At 43.2% G+C, this 19,455-nt stretch overlaps 1 protein-coding gene across 3 annotated transcripts; it reads left to right on the top strand.

The window, feature by feature from the left end:
• Nucleotides 1-1,804: 1,804 nt before the first annotated feature.
• Nucleotides 1,805-18,373, top strand: MKI67 (marker of proliferation Ki-67). Of its 3 annotated transcripts, none has more exons than XM_048311882.1 (16): nucleotides 1,805-1,899; nucleotides 3,071-3,184; nucleotides 3,600-3,681; nucleotides 3,762-3,877; nucleotides 4,239-4,308; nucleotides 4,881-4,941; nucleotides 5,632-7,071; nucleotides 7,377-7,615; nucleotides 8,184-8,586; nucleotides 10,338-10,453; nucleotides 10,879-11,050; nucleotides 11,136-11,270; nucleotides 11,625-12,772; nucleotides 13,560-13,632; nucleotides 13,965-16,964; nucleotides 17,722-18,373. In XM_048311882.1, the coding sequence occupies exons 2-16, from the start codon at nucleotides 3,093-3,095 to the stop codon at nucleotides 17,856-17,858; spliced, it is 7,284 nt and encodes a 2,427-aa protein (XP_048167839.1). In that variant the 5' UTR covers nucleotides 1,805-1,899; nucleotides 3,071-3,092; the 3' UTR covers nucleotides 17,859-18,373. The 3 variants fall into 3 exon arrangements, with proteins under 3 accessions (XP_048167839.1, XP_048167838.1, XP_048167837.1); XM_048311881.1 differs by having other exon boundaries at nucleotides 4,878-4,941; XM_048311880.1 differs by having other exon boundaries at nucleotides 4,863-4,941.
• Nucleotides 18,374-19,455: the final 1,082 nt, after the last annotated feature.

The following is a 19,455-nucleotide window of genomic DNA, read 5'->3' as shown; positions in this document are numbered from 1 at the left end:
ATAATCTGACCTAAATTAAACTCCCCCGCCCAAGCTTATGAAATAGACTTCAAAGTCATTTGATTGAAAGGAACAGAAATAACATTTTAAAAGCTGCTTACATCTAACTGTATCACATCTAAGCACCCTGAAGTCATCACACCACACAGAATAGTCTTTGAGGCAAGCCAGATAATAAAATAGTAGTAAAATCAAAAGTTCTGTTTTGTGAAAGATCTGAATAGTAGAATTTTATCCCCCGAAGCACAAAAGGTTGGATGACCTTGTCCTGTATCCCTTTCCCTTGCACAAGCAGCAAATTTGGAATGAAGGTCCCATTTCATATCTCAGTAATGCATTGTTTTGTTTTGTTTCGTTTTTTAAAGTTTTTTTTCTTCTATCTTCAAACACAGAGCAACACAATGTTCATGTTGATTCTTGATGTTCGGCCTCAGAGATCCTCAAATTCAAGTCTCAGTAATGAATTCCTGTTTGGGAGCAGAGATGGGGATCAGTTTTATAGCTAAATGAAGGTAACTAATTTGCTAATTAAAATGGACTTAAAATACTAATTTAACTTTTACTGCTGCTCACCCCCTCCCATCCTTGCTCCCTTTATTTTTCCCCTCTCTTTAAACCCCTTATTTTCGTGGTTAATAGTATTTTTGTGGCTAGTAGTATTTTAATCTGATTAAACACAGATGCTTAAATTTATAACACTTCACTTTATAAGTGAAGCTGAATTGATATAAACTGATTCTGGGCACTTTTTGCTGATCTGCAGAGGTGCAAATTTGGGAGCAGCTGAGGCCTGCAAATCCCCCTCCCTCACAGAGGGGCCGAATAAGCCCAGGCAGGTTCAGGTTTGGGAACAGGTTCAGGTTTAGGTTCAGGTACAGATCCAGGTACAGGTTTAGGTTCAGGTACAGATCCAGGTTTAGGTTCAGATATAGGCACAGGTTTGGGTATAGGTTCAGATACAGATATAGATAAAGGTTCAGGCACAGGTATGGGCACAGGTACAGGTAGAGATTCAGGTACAGGCACAGGTACAGATACAGGCACAGGAATGGGTAAAGGTTGAGGTACAAGTTCAGGTTCAGGTACAGATTCAGGTATGAGCTCAGGTACAGATTCAGGCACAGGTACAGGACAGCTTTATGCACAGGTACAGATATAGGTCCAGGTTCATGTGCAGGTATGGACAGAGGTACAGCTACAAGCACGGGTTCATATACTGGTTCAGGTTCGGGCACAAGTACAGGTTTAGGCTGGGGCACAGGTACAGATCCATGTTCAGGCACAGGTTCGGTCAGGAATCCGTGTCCGGGCCCGCCCCTGCCATGAGGGCCCGGGAGGCTCCGCGGTGGCTCCGCCCCGCCCCGGGCGGCGCCTGAGGCGCGAGCGGCTCCGGGGGGCGGCGCCTCCGTTTGAACTCAAACCGCCCTCGCCGCTTCTCATTGGCTCCGCTGCGCGTCGCGCGCCGCCCCCTCCGCCAATCAGAAGCCGCCGCGCTCCTTTTCGAATGTTCAACGGTCAACGAAGCAACCTAGGTGCGTTCGTTTCTCCTTCCGCCGATCCGGCACGGGGTAAAGCTAAAAGAGTCCCACTGTCCGGTGCCGCTTGTCGCGGCCGGAGGGGCTCGGTGCTGTCCCTCAGCCACGGCTGCTGCCGGCAGGCGCGGGCGGCGGCTGCCGCTCCTGTCCGTCTGTCTGCGCGGCTCCCGGGGGGTTCCGTTTCGGTGCCTGGCGGAGGAATACAGCCGTGGTGGGGAGGGGAATGGGGCGTTCCGTGCGAGGTCTCGGGGGCCGGCGCGCGCGCGCGGGAAGGGCTCAGTCGGCGTCGCGCCGTGCCGGGAGCGCGGGGGGGGGCGCGTCGGACGCCGCCGCACGGGGCCCCTCAGGACTCTGACAGATCCAGGTACGGGTGGGCGAGCGGGTGAGGGGAGCAGGGCCGGGGGGATGCGGCTTTGGGGTGAGGGGGGCCGCGGGGAGGAGTTGGGCCGCCTGACATCTTCCCTTCGGTGGCCACCTACCCCCCCATGATGGCTCTTGCCCCTGCCGTGGTGGCTGTTGCCCCGCTCTCACCCGGTGTTTACCTGCGCCGTGACCGCCCGGAGCCCTGGCTTATAAACTTCGGCATCTGCAGCTCATGTGCCTTTTTTGGCTTGTAGGAGTTGGTGGCTGCCTGGACGGGGAACTCTCGGTACGGGACACCGAGTATTTATTTGCGTTCCCTAAAAGCCGAAGGGACTGCCGGGTTCGCCCCAAAGTTGTGTCCTGTTGTCAACAAGTGTTTATCGCATGAAACCGACCCAAACATTCCATAAGGGTCTCTCTTAACTGCTTTTAATTCCGTTGTTTTTACCTTGCTGCTTTCAAATATAGTGTTTATAAAGATGCTTCCTTAAGGCTCGCTTGTGGCAATCGCATTTATACATTAAGTAATGCGTTACATGGAAATATATAAAAGGTGCATCGGTTGTGCTGTGGCTTTGGGGTTCTTACGCCAGTCCAGTGCTGTTTCTCCTTGTGCCGCGATCTGTGCACGCAGAGATCTGCACTTGCTTCCCTCTCAGCTCTGTCGCAGCCCATCGCGACAGAGATCAGCAATTTCCCGATTTCCAGCCTCTTCCCAGCTGTTCCTGCCCGTGCTCCTGGGAGCTGATGACACTATTCCCTGCTTTTCCTGGAGCACACAACTGCAGTCATTTGGTCTCTATTTTAAATCTAAATCTGAAAATTTCCGTCTAGGTAAGAGATTGAAAGATTCGGATTTAGCTGAGGAGGAGTGAGTTTTTAAATTGCTTACGGGACAAAATATAATCTGTGTTGCTCCTGAACCTTTCCAAGGTTCTGATGGGTAGCAAAAATCTCCTGAATACCTGTGAGTAGTCTAACAATTTATATAAACATATTCCCAGTTTTCTACACAGGGAAACAAACACATGTAAACAGCACCGAGATTCTTCTGCTGCCCATTGGGAAATATCTCATCTCTGAAACAAAAATAAAACATAAAAACTTACATCGACTTACTCTTGTAAGCATGTAAACCAAATTAGGATGAGTAATCTGCATGTTTTTTATAGGTAAAGTTCTTTATATTTGAAGATGCCACGCTATGGGGAAATCGTTGTCATTAAAAGGAATGGGACTGATGGAATTGTTTTTCCACTCACCTCAACTTCTTGTTTATTTGGAAGGTGAGAATTTGCTTGCATACATTGAAATAATGAGTGTTTTCCTGCAGATCAGGTCTTTTAATGCTTATTTACAAAAATAAATGTTAATGGAGGAATGGTGTAAAGAGGGAGGGAAGGTGAGACTGGATTAAGGTTGATGTTACAGTAGAAAGTTGAACTTTATTTTATTACTTGTCCTTTCCTTGCCAGAACTACTTCTATTTATTGATTGACTTTTAAATTTCTGGCCACAGGAAATGTGGGGAAGGGAATAAAAGTGGTAAGACGAACAGCAAATCAAAAGCATTAGAGATTTTCTTCAAATTTGAGAAATTATGCTGCTGTACCATTATTAACTAAAATGTTGGGAAATTCCCTAATTCTACAGCAGATTTCCCTGTGTTTTGTGTGAAACTGAACTTGTGTTTCCCCCCAGGAAAACAGAATGTGACATCCGCATGCGGCTGCCGTGGGTGTCCAATGAGCACTGCAAAATTGAGATAAATGAGAACAAGGAGGTGAGATGCTCATGTTTTACTGAAATATGCATTGCCTTGGTGCATCTCGCCAGTCACTGAACTCTTTGTTTGATTTTTAGGCAGTCCTGACTAATTTAAGCACAGTAAACCCCACGCAGCTGAATGGGGCTTGCGTTGAGCAGCCTGTTCTCCTGAAGCACGGAGATGTGTTAACCATTATTGATCGTTCTTTCAGGTGGGTGCCAGGACCACACTTTAATTATTTGATTCTAGAGTGTAAATTAATGAAGTTTAGTTCATAAAGTCTTACAGGCCTTCATGAGAAGGCAGGATTGCTTAAAGCTATCTTTTTATCACTTATATTACATTACGGTAAATAAAGATAGAACTGTCTAGAGAGATAATTCTGATTTTGTTTCAAGAGTTGTCAGTTTTAGGGAGAAATTGAAAGTGGTTTTAAGTTGCTAAAGCCTTTCAAATTGAGATGTGTGCGTTGTTGGGAAGGGACAACTATTTCTAGGTCATTTCTCTTAATAACAGGAATTTAAGTCATCAACTATTTGACACAAAATAGTATTTTAAAATATTTCTTTCAGGTTTGAATATCCTCTGCAATCAACTCTGAAAAAGAGGCGTTCCAGGTCTCCAAAAGATGAAACTCTGCAGGTAAATTGGTGGCTGTGGGCATTTTCTTTACCAATACATTGGTAGTAGTGATATGGCTTTTTATTTCCTTGTTCTGTTTTCTTCTTAGGGGTAGTTTTTCAGCCCTGAAGTGCCTTTCTGTCTAAAATACAAATAAACTCCTTCAGATAAATACTCTTCAAAATTTAGTAATTTTTAGTCTAAATTTTAGTCAAAAATTTGTCTGGTTTTGGTAAAAGACAATTAATAATTCATGATGTTACTAATACAGATAGAGCTATAAATCTTCCACTGGGTCTGGTAAGAAGGGGAGATTCGAGTGTTTTTGTTCTGATTTTACAGCTCCTTTGACAGCTCAGAATTTAAATGATAAAACAAGATCAACCTCTCCTCTTTAGAGTCTCAAATGTATTACTCAATGTTAACTATTGCAAAGTTCAAGGATTTAATTTGAATACTTTAATGCCTGTTTAGGGACAATGCATGGTCTCTCATAAGTAGTTTTTTTAATGTAGAATTGAAAGCTAAACTGTAAAATCTTTGTTGCTCTGCTGTAATGTTGTACAAATTTACAGGTTCTTCATGTTCAGCAGGTGGCAGGAGTGGAATTATTACACAAACAAACTTCAGGAGCTAAAAGTCTTGATGCTTCAGGTTGGTTCCTCTTCTCTGGGGACTTTGTTTGCTTTTGTCCCCTTAACTGCGTTTTTGCTTAGCTTAAGAATTCAAACAAGGTTAAAGGAGGGAAAAAAAGGCATTTTAAGACTTTTCAATCTGAGAACACCTTGCTATGTCAGCAATTACTGCATCACGCTTAGATCTCATCATGACAGATGTGAATTCACCTCTGTCATTAAAATTTAACTTGAACTTCTCTGCTGACCTACAGCTACACCTTTTTTGAGCAAATACTGCATTCTCTCATGCATTCTTCCCTAATAAAAAATTGAAACACGTGTAATTTTGGAGGTACCTGGTAGATACTGAAATAATTGTTTACAGGAGCTGTTTCCTGTAGAACCAGAAAAATCCAGAGCTGCTAATTCTGGATGATTATAACTCATAGACTGGTTAAATGCCAGGGCTTCACCTTCTTATCCTTCTTATCTTAAATAATCCTCAGTTTCAGAGAAGGTTCTTTATTATCATTTCTGACAGATTTTTGTTCCAATGCAAAAAGCCCAGGCTGCTTCCAAGTGTTCCATTTCAGTAGATCCTGGTTGACCATCTTGGGAGGGAAAAGAAGGAATTTTTAATCTGTATTTATGGAACTTATATGTGTAGTTCTACCATTTTGAAGTAACTCTGCGTCTGTATTTTTGTTTTGTTTTGCTTACTGTGTAGATAATGCTGAGTGTGAAGAGAAAAATGCCAATGAAAATAAACGAACTCCAGAGGAAAATCTTCCTGAAGCTTTCCCTGTCAAACTCCGAACACCCAAATCTTCACGGAGAATACATCATGTTCTTAAAAAGCAAAATGAAGTGTCCCCCTTTAGTAAACTCTATGAAAACCTGAAGAATGAGCTGAAAGTGGAAAAACCTCTGCACAGGGCAAGTGCCTCTCAACAAGCTGCAAAAGGAGACCCTGGGAGTGTTCTGCCAGAACCAAATGCTCCCATTTCATCCCTGAGTCATCTTTCTGATCTGGGCGGCCTGACTAAAGGAAAGGAAACAGGCAGAAGGGAAGATATTGAAGAATGTACAATTGTAAGAAGAGAAGAAGGAAACAGCTCAGGATTTAATAAGGAGCTGTCAGCTGTAGGAAGAACTCCCAGAAAGAGTTTTACCAGGAGTCCTCGAACTCCCATTTCAAAGGTGGTGCCAGGAGATACCAGTCAGAGTCCTTTGCAGGATCCTAAGGAATTAGGGACACCAGGCAGATGCAAACATTCTGCTGTTACACCCAAACCCAGCAAGGAGAACCACAGGAATTCCCTGGTTTCACTGCAGCAGTGCTCCATAGAAAGGTTGGATTGTCCAGCTAAAGGGACAATATGCAGCCCCACACCGCCCACCCCCAGCGCTGCTGAAGGAGGTAAATGTGTGCTGTCCACACCAACACCCAGGAGGAAGAGTCCTCGGTCTCTGTTTGTGTCACCTCCCAAAGAAGCCAGTGGAATGAATCCTGGAAATTCTGAGACTCCAAGAACCCCACGGCGTGGGTCCTTGAAATTGAAGTCTCTTCCAGAAATCCCAGCTGGAGCTCCAGGGGAAGATTCAGTGTGCAGAATTGATAGCACACAACTGCCTTTGCCAGAAGACAAATGCTTAAAGCAAAGACGAAACAGCAAACAACAAACACCAGGAAAACCTGTCCAAGAAGTGCTGAAAGAGATCTGGGATCAGGCAAACCTGGATAACTCTGCCTCTCTCTCTCATTCCAAGAGTCCCAGAAGAAACAGCAGGCAAAGTAAAAATTTCTTGGACAAAAGTGTCCATTCAGAGGCACCAGCTTCAGAAGGGATAATGGCATCTCCTGCTGCTCAGACACCTGGCTCTGGAAGGAAAAGGGGAAGGCCAAGGACCTCTGGAGTGCTGACTGAAACAGCACTGGAGACACACGCTGGTCAGGAACATCACGATTCAAGCAGAAAAGCCAGTGGAGCTCCAGCAGAGCTGGGCGTGGAGGGGTATCACCAAAACCAGGATTTGGAAGATGCCAGTGCTGCAACACCTCGGAGACCATCAGCCAAGAGAAGGTCTAGAAGTGCTGCTGAGCTCAAAGTCACTGAGCCTGGCTCAGAAACTAAAACTCCTGGCCTCTTGAATGGAGAAGATTCAGGTAAATACATTGGATCCCCTGCCTTGTTTTTGATACTAGAGAAATGCTGTAACACTTTCCTAAAAATTCGTCCACTGGGATAAAATGCAGAACCAGTTGCTGACACTAATTGTAAAATATTTATCATGGAGTTACATTTGACCATAACAATACACAATATGTATAAAATGTCCTGGATTGAATCTGTTTCTCTTTAAGGTAAGTTTCTTTGGGTTTGTTTCCAACTTTGAAATGCAGAAGGAAGGCTTAAAATGCTGCCTTGGTTTCTTAGATAATGTAAAAGTATTTTTAATTGTTCTTTTCAGGCAAGACAAAAAGAATCCCTCAGAAGAGGAGGAGTGGTGAGATGCTCCCTCAAACTTCGGGAAAAAGAAAAAGAGTGTCTTTTGGTGGTCATCTGAGTCCAGAACTCTTTGATAAAAGTTTGCCTCCCAACTCTCCCTTGAAAAGAGGAGCTCTCCCTGCCAGGCAGAGTTTACCCTACGGAAACTCTCCTCGGGCTGTGCTCAAAAAGGCTCAGCGGTTGAAGCACGTGGTAGATCAGGTAAATGTTACGAGCAATCAAGTTGCTGAGTCCATTACTGTGATCAGAATTTATAAATTCTATTATATGTATTCTATTATTTATTAATTCAAAATGAGTAGTAAATCTTGTGTGATGCCTGCTGGTGTCACTCATGAGTGATTTGGGATGCTCAAAGAATAAACAGCAAAGGCATCAGCAAAACCAGGTTTATTTTAAGGTAAAAGTGCCACAAAATTCATTGGTGAGGTCACTCTGCTACTTAATGGATGGGTAAAACACACGAGGAAAAAACAGACTAAAAATTAAAAATCAATCAATCTGAATCTAAATTTGACATAAAATGATTTAATTGGTGGCTGGGGATGGATGAATGGTAAGGATGGGAAAGTGTGAGGATCAAAAGGAAGGTAAACCCTCCTGCCAAACTTAGCCCCAAACTTGATCAACAGTTTAGGAATCATTTCCTGTATCATTCCTGAAAAGAGTAAAATAATCCCGGTCTCAGGCAGGGTTCCCCTGGACAGATCACTTCATTAGAAAGAAGGAAATATCCTCCATTCACTAATGTCTATTTTTTTTTTACCAGGAAGAAAAAAGGTCACCCAAAAATTCCCCAGCCCAGCAGTCTCCAGGTGCCTCATTCCCTCCCTCAGGGAAGGCAACACCCAAAGTTCCTTCAGGCTCTCCAGCCCCTTTCAGGAAAGGGCGTTTCTCCATCTCCCAGCCCCCCACACCATTCCCAATTGCAGAGGAGAAGGATGCTGGTGCTGAAGATGTGGATCCAAAGGAGAGAAGTGGTGTCCAAGGGAAAACACCGAAATCTTGTCCTGCTGCCCAGGATGCCAAAGCCTTTGCGACAGTGACACCCACCAAGTCAACCAGAAGTGCCCAGCTGGGTTTGAAGGGCACTGCCATGAAGAGCAGAGGTGGAGCTGTGGCTGTTATCACTGCGAAGAGGAGAAGTGGTGCCTCCAGTGCCAATTTATTAGGTTGGTTTCAACAGATAATTTTTAATATTCACTTTCACGCTTTAAAATACCGGAACCAAACTGGAGAAGGCCTTTTTGTTATGCACCAAATAATTGGTGAATCTTCTGAAGTCTGCTGGGCTTCTTGGAAGTGCAAAGTGTTGCATTTTCTCATTCATAAAGCAGATTTATTAAAGCATCTATAAACTCATTTAAACACAAATCTTAAAGTTCAGACATTGAAAAAAGGTAAAATTAGCATTCTCTTTGCAAGTTTAGAGTCATGATCTTTAAAATCTGTCAAGTTCAAGTAGTCTTAAACCAAGCCATGTTTATCACATCCATTTTGTTTTCCAAAATGTAACATTTTATAGCAAGGCAGCTTCACTTCGTGCCTTATTTTTATACAAGGCTCACAACCTTTGTCTGGGAACTGGACTGAGTTTAACAACTCACAGTGGTACATAATGGATAGAAATAAAAAGATCATAACTGGGTGTTACTTTCAAATCTTCAGAATTCTCGGTGTTGAGCACTGATTTGAAATAGTTTTGACAGCATTGGAAACTGTAATAGGGGAGCTCTGGTTCTTTGAGTTTTGAATTTTGAATAAACTTTTAGGTAGGGTGTATTTGTCACCTGTTTTCATCAGTGAAATCAGTTTGACAAAGTCAAATTTACCATTCACCCAGGAATTTTTATTGCTTTTTATTATTCTGTTCATTTTAATGGCAGCAGAGCTGTTGACAAATATTGATGGCACTCCATTTCTCACCACCTCTTTGTAATGTGCTTTTTAATATCACTGCATCAGTTCCTTCAGTAACATGAAAAGAACATCACAGCTCTTAAAATTTCAGATCCAAAATAAAACTCTGTTTCCAGTGCTTTTTCAGATAATTTCCTGGACGCTTGGCATTTTTCTCTGCATCTTGCACATCCTGGCAATGTCAGCTTTTCAAAGTTCTTTTTATTTACAGACTGACATAGCAATTCTGACAAGAGAGTAGTAACATCCTTTTCTTTAGGAACAGCATTCCCCTTTTTATCTCTACTTTAAAAAATCATTTCTTTTATATAATCCTTGTGTTTTGATAAATTTTTTTCTGAAGTAAACAAGGCAGGTGTCCTACAACTTCCAGCTTCATTTATTCCACAGCTGTAATTCCCTGCTCCCACTGCTGTGTACAGAATGATGCTGTGATGAAGGTAACCTTGTTTCAGGAATTTTGGGAGTGTGCCACAAGGAGAAGGTGATACAAGAAAAATTATGGGAAGTCTGTGTAGATCTAAATGCAGGATAAATAAATAGTTTTCCTGACTGAAATTCCTCAGGAAGTGGTGAAAGAAACTTCACTTGGAAACAATTTCTCTTAAGTTAAATCTCACCAGAGGAAAGCTCATCTGTAATAAACAAGGCTGAAAGGCTCATGGCGAGTTTCTGTTGGGAAAAATGAGTTCCTTACAAAAGAGGAAGGAAGGAACTGGGTCAGAGTTCAGTTGTAGGATCTGAGCTGTGTTTGACCCTGTGTGAAGCTTATTGTTTTGGTGTGGAAAGCCACACTGGGTACTTGCACTCTTCTTAAATTTAAGGTGAAACTGGGTTTTCGAATTGAAAATATTTCAGAGAACACTTTAGGTGTTGTCAGATAATAACAAACACTTTCCTCTGGCAGACTGCAGAAAATGTATGGGAACCATAAAGAAATAAAATTGCCAACTTCCATTTACACAGCTGAGAGTTGAAGTGGTTTTTTCTCATTTGCTTCTAGTTGCAAAATCTTGGGCCGAAGTGGTAAAATTGGGAGTTGCAAGACCACAGTCAAAGATTGCTAAAAAAAGTGTCCGTAAAGGAAGACCCCTGAAGAGGATAAACCACCCACCAAAGGTATCCTTTTTTGTCTTTCTTTGTTTTATTTTCTTGCATGACCACCAAACAGCTTGGGTGGATTTTGATAGAGAAGCTGGAAGCTCCTGTTGTGGTATAAAATGGGGGTTGATGTCTCTCACAGCATGTGGGAAATGGAGATTTGTACAAAAGGAATCATGAAATTTTTAAGGTTGGAAAAGACCTCCAATATCATGGAGTCCAACCTCTGATCATAGAAATCAGGCAGGACCTGCCTTTCCTTTCCTAATCTCAGGCTGGCTGGGCCTTCCAACCCTTCTTAGCACTGGACATCCTCCAGTCATCTGGAACCTCCCAGTGAACCAGGACTAATGATAAATGGTGGAAGGAGCTTGGCCACCTCTTCCAGCAAGAAGAATCTTGGTTTAATAACTCTTTATTTTCTTTTTCCTTTACCTCTGCAGACTCCAGAGAAGAAAATAAAAGATCACTTCAGCACGGGTCATGCAGAGTCACCTGCTACTATAGTTGTAGGTAGAGCTTATTCCACCACAATCAGATCTGCTGGACACATCCCTAAAGTGGTAAAAAATCCCATGCTGAAGCTCAACATGGATATGGATGAAAGCTTCACAGGTGAGATTTTAAAGTCTGCTCACTCTGCCAGCTGTGCAGTTCTTTTGTCAAAACATGTGCTCATTTCTCCAAATACAATTTCTAGGAGTGCCTGAAATGTTTCAAACTCCGAAAAATCAGGATGGAAGAACATTATCTTTGGCTGCTGCTCAGAATGCTGAGTTCACACCACTGTGTGCTGCAGGGGACATTTCTGACTTGCACACTCCTGAGGAATCTGGTAGGTTTAAAAAAAGGAATGTTTAGGTATATTTTGGGTTAGCAGCAATCTCAGCCTAGGCAGACTTAACTGAGGTGAAGCAGCCAGTAACCCATGAAAGGAACCATTGAAATTTATGAGGTATTAGAAGAAAATGTTGTAGTTCCAGTTAACTTCTGAGTAGGATAATTTATCATTCATTTTATTTGGTGTGAAACTTCAAACTGTTGAAGTGTTGTTTCAGACATGGCAGCAAACCCATGCACGTGTTTGGATTTTGGTTTCTAGAAGATTGTATTTGAGTAGATTTTTGATTCTACAGGATTTTCTGCTTAATTTATTTTCCAAATGACATAAATTTACTGCTTATTTCAGGAGAGATGATGGTGTCACCATTAAATAATTCAGATGCTTCAGAACAGAAGCAAGAGAGTTCAGGCATATTCCACTTTCTGAGAGAGGAGTCATCTCCATCCGTGTTTGATGAAATAGCCACAAAAACTCCTGAAAAAAGAAAAGCTATGCATGAAGATGATGTGGATAGTTTGGCAGTAATTCCAGAAAAACCACCATCTCTGGTGAAATCAGGAAGTAAAAGGAGGACTCCAAAGCAGGAGTTGGAGCCAGTTGAGGTCATGTCAGGCAAAAGGAAGATTTTAAGGACCCCCGTGCAAAGGTCAGAACCGGGAGAGGTTTTGTCAGGTATCAAGAGGCTCATGAAGACCCCAAAGCAGAAGACGAAGCCTGTAGAGGCTTTGTCAGGTATCAAGAGGCTCATGAAGACCCCAAAGCAGAAGACAAAGCCTGTAGAGGCTTTGTCAGGTATCAAGAGGCTCATGAAGACCCCAAAGCAGAAGACAAAGCCTGTAGAGGCTTTGTCGGGTATCAAGAGGCTCATGAAGACCCCAAAGCAGAAGACAAAGCCTGTAGAGGCTTTGTCAGGCATCAGACAGCTCTTGAAGACCCCAGATCAGAAATTGGAGCCTGTAGAGGCTTTGTCAGGCATCAGACAGCTCTTGAAGACCCCAGATCAGAAATTGGAGCCTGTAGAGGCTTTGTCAGGCATCAGACAGCTCTTGAAGACCCCAGATCAGAAATTGGAGCCTGTAGAGGCTTTGTCAGGCATCAGGCATCTCATGAGGACCCCACAGCAAGAGTTGGAACCAGCCTCAGATGAAATTGCCTTGCAGAGGTTGCTGGAGACTCCAGCAGAGAGCAGGGAAGCCATAAAAGGTGTGCCAGGTGTGACTTCAACCAAGAGGGCCCGAAAGCTGAAATCCCAGCCCGTGGAGGACATGGTTGGGATCAGCCGCATTTTCCAGACGCCAAAGGAGAAAACTGAGCCCATAGAAAACATGTTTGGAATTAGCAGATTAATGAAGTCTCCTAAAGAGAAATATCAACCAGTTGAGGATTTTGTGGGGCTGCAAAGGCTCATGGCAGAACCCAGGCAGAAATCTGCTGATTCTGAAGTGGACTATGCTGGAGTGACAGAAATGTTTGGTACCCCAGAGGAAATGAAGGTAAAACATTTTAACTTTTGGAAGGGATGTTTTTAGACTTTGAAACCTGTGCTTGAAATGAATTCAGACTTCCTAGTATGACATCTTGTATCTTGCAACATTTTCTAGGACAGGTGCATTTGTGTGTGTTAAAATGTATCTATTTGAAGGGATCTGTCACGAATGAGTGTTTTAAGATTGTTTAAAGAATCACCAGCCTAGTGGCATTAAAAACAGGCTTCCTATAAAAGTGGCATTCCCGGCATCTCATTCACCATTCCACTGTGATCATTACAGGTAGGAAAAGTCAGGCTCTCCATCCAGTGGGTCAGGTTTGGTGATGTCTGTGCCCAGCCTGGTTCATTCTGGTGCTGGTTTTTATTGTGAGAAGAATCTTGATCTTCAGTGGAGATGTGCTGCCATCACTCCCAGTATCATTTATCACTGAAAAAGTGGTTTTGATTTTCATATTCCATGGGTAAAATGCTGAGTATCGCTGGGCTTAGTGCTTAGAACTACAATAAAACACTACAGAACACTCAATTTCTCTTCAATACCCTAAATTCTCTTTGAGGAGTTTAGATGCTTCTCCACAGTGTTTGTTCTCTTTCACTCTAGATGGCAAGAATTAAGTTTGCTATGTTCGTGTGATTCTGTCAGATAAATGGATATAGTTATAAGACTAATTGATTTCATTTGTAATGAGAAGGATTTGACAAGAATTTTTATAAATACCGGTGTACATTCATCTGGTGTTGGTTGGCTCCAATAAGTTCATCCATTTATTAGTTGTTGTTTATTCCCTTAGGTCAGACCAGTAAATGCTATGGATTCTCAGGAAGAAATTACACTTCCTGGTTCTAATTCCGGTCATAAACATGGTAAGTACAAATACTTTGCTTAGAGGAATAATGAATATACGAAGTCATGAATGCTACCATGAAGTTCAAATCCAGTTTAAAGCTCTGTCAGTGAGCCCAGCTACTTCCTGAGCTAAGATCCCTTTTTCCCTTTGACCTCCCAAATAAATTAAACAACTTCAGAAGCCTGGCCTTTAATCTAGGAATTGGTTAAGTATTTCTTCCTTTCTAAATTAGGGTGTTTTTTGGCTTGTTTGAGCAAGATGCCTCTCTCAGGAAAATGGAAACTCACAAATACTTTGATCAGGCACAGTAATTTCTAATTTTTGTTTGTGCTCTTTACCCTGTTCTAGAAAAGAAAGGAAAAGTTTCCCAAGGTGAAGGTTTTCAACAGAAGGACTCAACTGGTGAAGAGCAGCCTGCCCAGAGACCAAGAAGGGGCAGACCAAGGAAGGCTCTGCCTCCTGCTACAGAAAAGCTGTGTGAAAATGGTGTGAATTTAAAGGAATTATGGAGTCCTGATACGCAGGAGGAGATGAGAGTGATCACACCTGAAAATAAGGGAAGAGGAAGGAAGACAAAACATTGCATACAAGAAGTTGTTCCAAAGCACCCTGATTGGGAAGGGCTTGACATTGTTGCATCTGTAGAACCACCTGGAGCTGCTCAGAGACCGGGTAGAGGTAAAAGGAAAGAGGTGAAGGAGTCAAAACATCTGAACAAAAATCTTGAGTCTTGTGTTGAAGATTCTTCAGTGCTACAAAAAGCAGCTGCAGATACCAAACAGGATCTGCAGGACTGTGGCATCTGTGATGTGTCAGAAACTGAAGGTGATCCAGGCACAAAGACAGACCCTGGAAACATTCAGAATGAAATTTGTCAGCTGCAAACAGGTTCCAATGAACCTGATAGCAAAGCTAATGACAGTGGGATAGAGGACAGTGAAGAAGTGCTCCTGTCACCGAGGAGGAAGCGCAGAGGAGCGGAGAACACAGAACCAGTGATTCCACCCAAAAGAGGGAGGCAACCACCTAAAAAAGGGAGGCAACCAAGGAATGACCAAGGTAAAGCAGCTTCTCCAGCAGAACTTCATGGAGCAACCAGAAAGCTTCGTAAAGACCCATCCCCAAAAGTTACACAAAGACAGGAACAGACTTGTGACAAAGCTCCTGAGGCTGTCACAGCACAAAAATCTGAAAATGGCACTAAACTTGAACTAAAGGCAACAGAGAGAAGAGTTAAATCTTTTAGAAGTACTAGAAACAGAAAGCACTCAGCTGAAATGAAAGCAGATGCTCGTGGGGTCACGCTTGAAAATACACCTCAGAAAACTGAGGAAACATCAGCTGAAACTGATGCTGAAACACAATCCCACGTGAAAAATGAGATGAAAGGCTCTCAGGGATGTGAAACAGAAAATGCTCAGGAAAATACAACAGAGGCAGCTCAAAGATTAAAGGCAGAGTCACCTTCTGCAGAGACAAACAAAATGCCAGTCAATGCTCAGAACTTGGAAACAAACAGGGCTAGAAACAGAAGAGGCAAAAAAGACTCTTTGGAGCAAAAAGCTGATGAACTTACTGAAAATGTGAACAGCCTAAAACCAATTCCTCCCAAATTTAACTCAGAAGCAGAAGTGGATGAATCTTCTCTCCAGAATTCCTTGGGCTCTGTTTGTGTCAATGCAGGCCAAGCCAGGAAGGACCAGCCCAGCCCAGGTGCCACAGCAGTCCCTGCTGCAGGCAGTGCCAGTCCTGCTCAAAGGAGGACGAGAAATGAACGGGGAATAATTAAAGCAAAGCAAACTGAAATCGTGCAGGAGAATCCAGCACAAAGAAATGCAGTGATGTGTCGAAGAGGAAGAGGTAAAAAAGTTAATTTTCAGCTTGAAGAAAGCAGTTCCAAAGTGGTTGAAGGAAAAAGTTTACCTGAGGAAGATGAAGGGATGACTGACAAAGGTAATCAACATGAGAATTCTGAAAATCCTCCTTCACAGGTAAGGAGGGGCAGGAGAAAGCAACTTGATTCCATGCCACAGATAGCTAGTCCTGCCTTTGTGGAAAAACAAACATTAAGTGCAGACCATAGCAAAGATGAGGCTGTACAAGAGCAGGAATCGGCTTTGGAAGCTGCTCCCTCTTCAACAGAAGACAATCCACCGCAATGGGGGAGGAGACGCGAGGTGGCTGCAGCGTCACAGACCAGATCTCCTTCTGTCAGAACGAGGCGTGGGGTGCTGCAAGGGGATGGTAAAAAGATGGCAGAGAGAGAAGATGAAAATCCAGCTCTGGGGAATAAAACTGTGCAGGCAAAAGTGAATACATCAGCAAGGGACAGGAGGAAAAAGATGGATCCAGCAGCAGAGGCAAAAAGTTCAGCTCCTCTCCAGAGAAAACGTGGCTTGTTGGAGACTAAAGATGAGGGTACTCATGAAGAACAAAGTGTGCCTTTGGAAGCAGTGTCCTGTGCAAAGGAGAAGCCACCAGGAAGGGGCAGAAGGAAAGAAACTGCTCTGGCATCACGCACAGCCAGTTCCATCTCTCTTCGAGGGAAACGTGGTTTGCCGGCAGGTGATGAAGAAGCTCCCAAAGAAGAGCAAAATGTTCCCTTAGAAACTTGTGATCCACCTGGAAAAGAAAATCAACTGAGAAGAGGCAGAAGGAAAGAAATTGCCCCCTCTGTTCAGGGAAAACAGGGCCTGTCAAAACAAAGTGGTAGGAAAAATAACAGTAGGGAAGCAAAACGGAGTTTGGACAATTCTCTTTCCCAAGAAAACAGGGATCTTTCAGAAGGGGGCTCAAGGCAAGCAACCACTTCACTGGCTCTTAGCCCCACCTCATGTCAAGGTTTGCCAGAAGATGGTAAGGATGGAATTCCTGAAGAACAAAGTAAACTTGTGGAAGTAGCTCCACCTGCAAAAGAAAATCCATCCAGAGTGGGCAGGAAGAAAACAACTTCTTCTACTTGTGAAGAAACAACTTCCACTTCTCTCAGGGGAAAACCCAACCTGCCCAGAGGCAGAGGTCAGAAGAGGATTCTTAAAGAAAGTGAAGATGCATCTCCACAGAATAATCCATGCCAGGGAAGAACAAGGCAACTGAGGAATAATAGGAGGAAGGTGGAATTCACCTTAGAGGCAGCTACTTCTACTTCTCTCCGTAAAAGCAGTGACTTGCCAGAAAATGGAAGCACTCTGGAAACTCAGGATTTGAGTGGGACATCCACTGGCTCTGAAGAGAATCAGTCTGAAAAAGGCCAGGAGGGTGAGCCTGCTCCACAGGCAGCCCCCCCTTCTCGCAGAAGGAAATGCCAGCTGCCAGCAGAGGATGTGGCACCCAAGAGATTAAAATCAGGTGAAGCAAGGATTGGCTTTCTCTTTTCTAAGGGTGGCTGAGTTATGTGTAGGTACAAGAGTGATGTGTGCAGAACTCGGGGGGCTGCTGATGGAGAGCACAGAATGATGGGATCTTTTAGGTTGGAAAAGATCCAAGATCCCAGCTCCATTCCCATCTCTGGACATGCTCCAGCCCCTCCATGTCCTTCCTGAAGTGAGGGACCCAAACTGGACACTGCACTGGAGGTGCCTCCCCAGTGCCCAGGATGGGGGACCATCACTGCCCTGGTCCTGCTGGCCACCTGAAATATTCCCTGGAATTTTCAGCTTGACTTAAAAACTCCCAATTAGAAAATATTATCAAATGAATGCCTTGAAGTAGAAATGACAGCAACTCTTTAGGGCTACACAGTGAGGAATTTCCTGCCCTAAAACTTCCTCTGTTTTCATTTTTGCAGAACTTTGGTGTTGGTTCTGTTTTAGGTTTACATATCAGTGGAAGGAATTTTAGCTCAAATGGCCGCTAATTGGTTTTGGTGCTCTCATTAATGCTAACCTACTTTCAGAAATAGCTGTAAATCCTCAGGGATCCAACTTAAAGGATATTGGATGTGCAGAAGTGTGGGGTTGGTATCTGGTTTGTTGAATTCAGAGATGTAATCTTTGGAATGTTGTCATTGGGGACATTTCCTGTCAAAACAATGTAGGTGAAGATGGAATTTTGTGGGAAATGTTTGATTGATGATACAAATTGACATTTTTCCATGTGCAAATAGGGAGTGATGAAAATGGATCCCTACAAAAAGGAAGAAGAAACAAAACTAAAGAACTTGGAGAAGAGGATGCAAGGGCAGCTCAGAGCACTGGAGGGATGGACAGGAAGACAAGGTCCAGCAGAAGAACACAGAAATAGGAGTCCCAGAACCAGTTTTTAAATCAATTCAGTAATTCCAATTACAGGGGGTTTTTTTAATGTGAATTGATTTGCACTCAGATTTTAAGCTCAGATTTTTGATAATTCTATGGTTGCTTTACAAAGTATATTTCTTAATGTGTTTACAGATAGAAGGTAGATATTTTTTTAGTAGCTTTGCCAATGTGTGGTGGTTCCTAAACCATGGGGTGCTTGTGCAAAGCTGCAAACAGGAAATACATTTTGTTATGCCAGTATTTCTCTCCCTTTTCCTGTTGATCAATTCAGCAATCAGGAAGCCATATTACTGCCAGCTGAAGCTATTTTCTACTGAAATTTTCCTCTGCTTAAGTTTTATTTTTCATTGGAGTTCTGTAAATATTCTTTTTAAAAAATTGCAGTTGTATTAGCAGAACTATGATGCTGAATTTTTGATAAGTTTTTTTTTAAAAAAAAAATCAAAGCTTGTATTGAAAAATGCGATTTCTAAGTCATTAAACTTGTAAACAATTGGGGACTGGTGTGGGTTTTTGGTTTTAAGAATGTAATTAATGCTGTCTTACGAGTTCATTTCTAAGGCTCATCCTCTCTGGTTGATGTAGTTTGGAGATACAATTTTTAGGACCTTTTACAGGTAATTTGTCCTCAAGGCTGGGGGCTTCTTAGATGCAGAAACAGAAAATTCAGCCTGGGCATCAAACGTCTGCACAGCTCTTAGGCCTGACTTAAAATCCTCCGTGTTTATGTGGTGTGTGAGGAGTTAGGAATGGTTCTGCAGCAGAGGAGTTGGAATTGCAACTGATAAGCTTGGAAAAGACCCTAAAGATCAACTCCAGCCATCCGCAAGTGCCACATCCACATGGATTTTAAATCCCTCCAGGGATGGGGACTCCAACACTGCCCTGGGCAGCTGGGCCAGAGCTGGACAAACCTTTTCCATGAAGGAATTTTCCCAATATCCACCCTGGCCCTGCTCTGGCAAAGTTTGAGGCCGTTCCCTCTCTCCTGTCCCTGTTCCCTGCGAGCAGAGCCCGACCCCCCCGGCTGCCCCCTCCTGTCAGGGACTTGTGCAGAGCCACAAGGTCCCCCCTGAGCCTCCTTTGCTCCAGGCTGAGCCCCTTTCCCAGCTCCCTCAGTCGCTCCTGGGGCTCCAGCCCCTTCCCAGCTCCGTTCCCTGCCCTGGACACGCTCCAGCCCCTCAGTGTCCTTGTAAGGGACCCCAGCTGGAAGCTATGTTTGGATGTTCTCAATTTCTCGTTTTGGGAATGAGATCGAGTGACCCTTTCTTTAGTTGAGTTCACATTCGTGAAGTCTTCCCTTCAAAATCCAAAACAGATGAAGGAATGCACTGGGTAATGGTCAGACATCAAACCTTAGATGTGATATAATAAGATTTTTTTTATAATTTACTTTGGATTTTTTGCTTGTTTGTTTTTATTATGTGGGATGTGCTGTGCCCATATCCACAGAGAGTTTTTATCAGATTAGAATGCACTTTTTTTTTTTAATCTACTTAATTCTAGTGTGAAAATTCCAGTCTGTCCATACATCCAGGGTTGCTCCATCCCAGGTGCAGAATCCGGTACTTTCCCTTGAA

This window comes from Corvus hawaiiensis, chromosome 8 (assembly GCF_020740725.1).
Source record: "Corvus hawaiiensis isolate bCorHaw1 chromosome 8, bCorHaw1.pri.cur, whole genome shotgun sequence".
NCBI classification, from domain to species: Eukaryota; Metazoa; Chordata; class Aves; order Passeriformes; family Corvidae; genus Corvus; species Corvus hawaiiensis.
Note: the sequence above shows the minus strand (reverse complement) of the source record. Positions and strands in the feature narration are given on the sequence as shown.

Bases quoted from the DNA above. Each gene is read 5' to 3' on its own strand.
- MKI67 (XM_048311880.1), top strand. From the start codon at position 3,093: ATGCCACGCTATGGGGAAATCGTTGTCATTAAAAGGAATGGGACTGAT. The intron at 4,942-5,631 runs GTTGGTTCCTCT...CTTACTGTGTAG, and splicing joins TAAAAGTCTTGATGCTTCAG to ATAATGCTGAGTGTGAAGAG. The intron at 8,587-10,337 runs GTTGGTTTCAAC...ATTTGCTTCTAG, and splicing joins CTCCAGTGCCAATTTATTAG to TTGCAAAATCTTGGGCCGAA.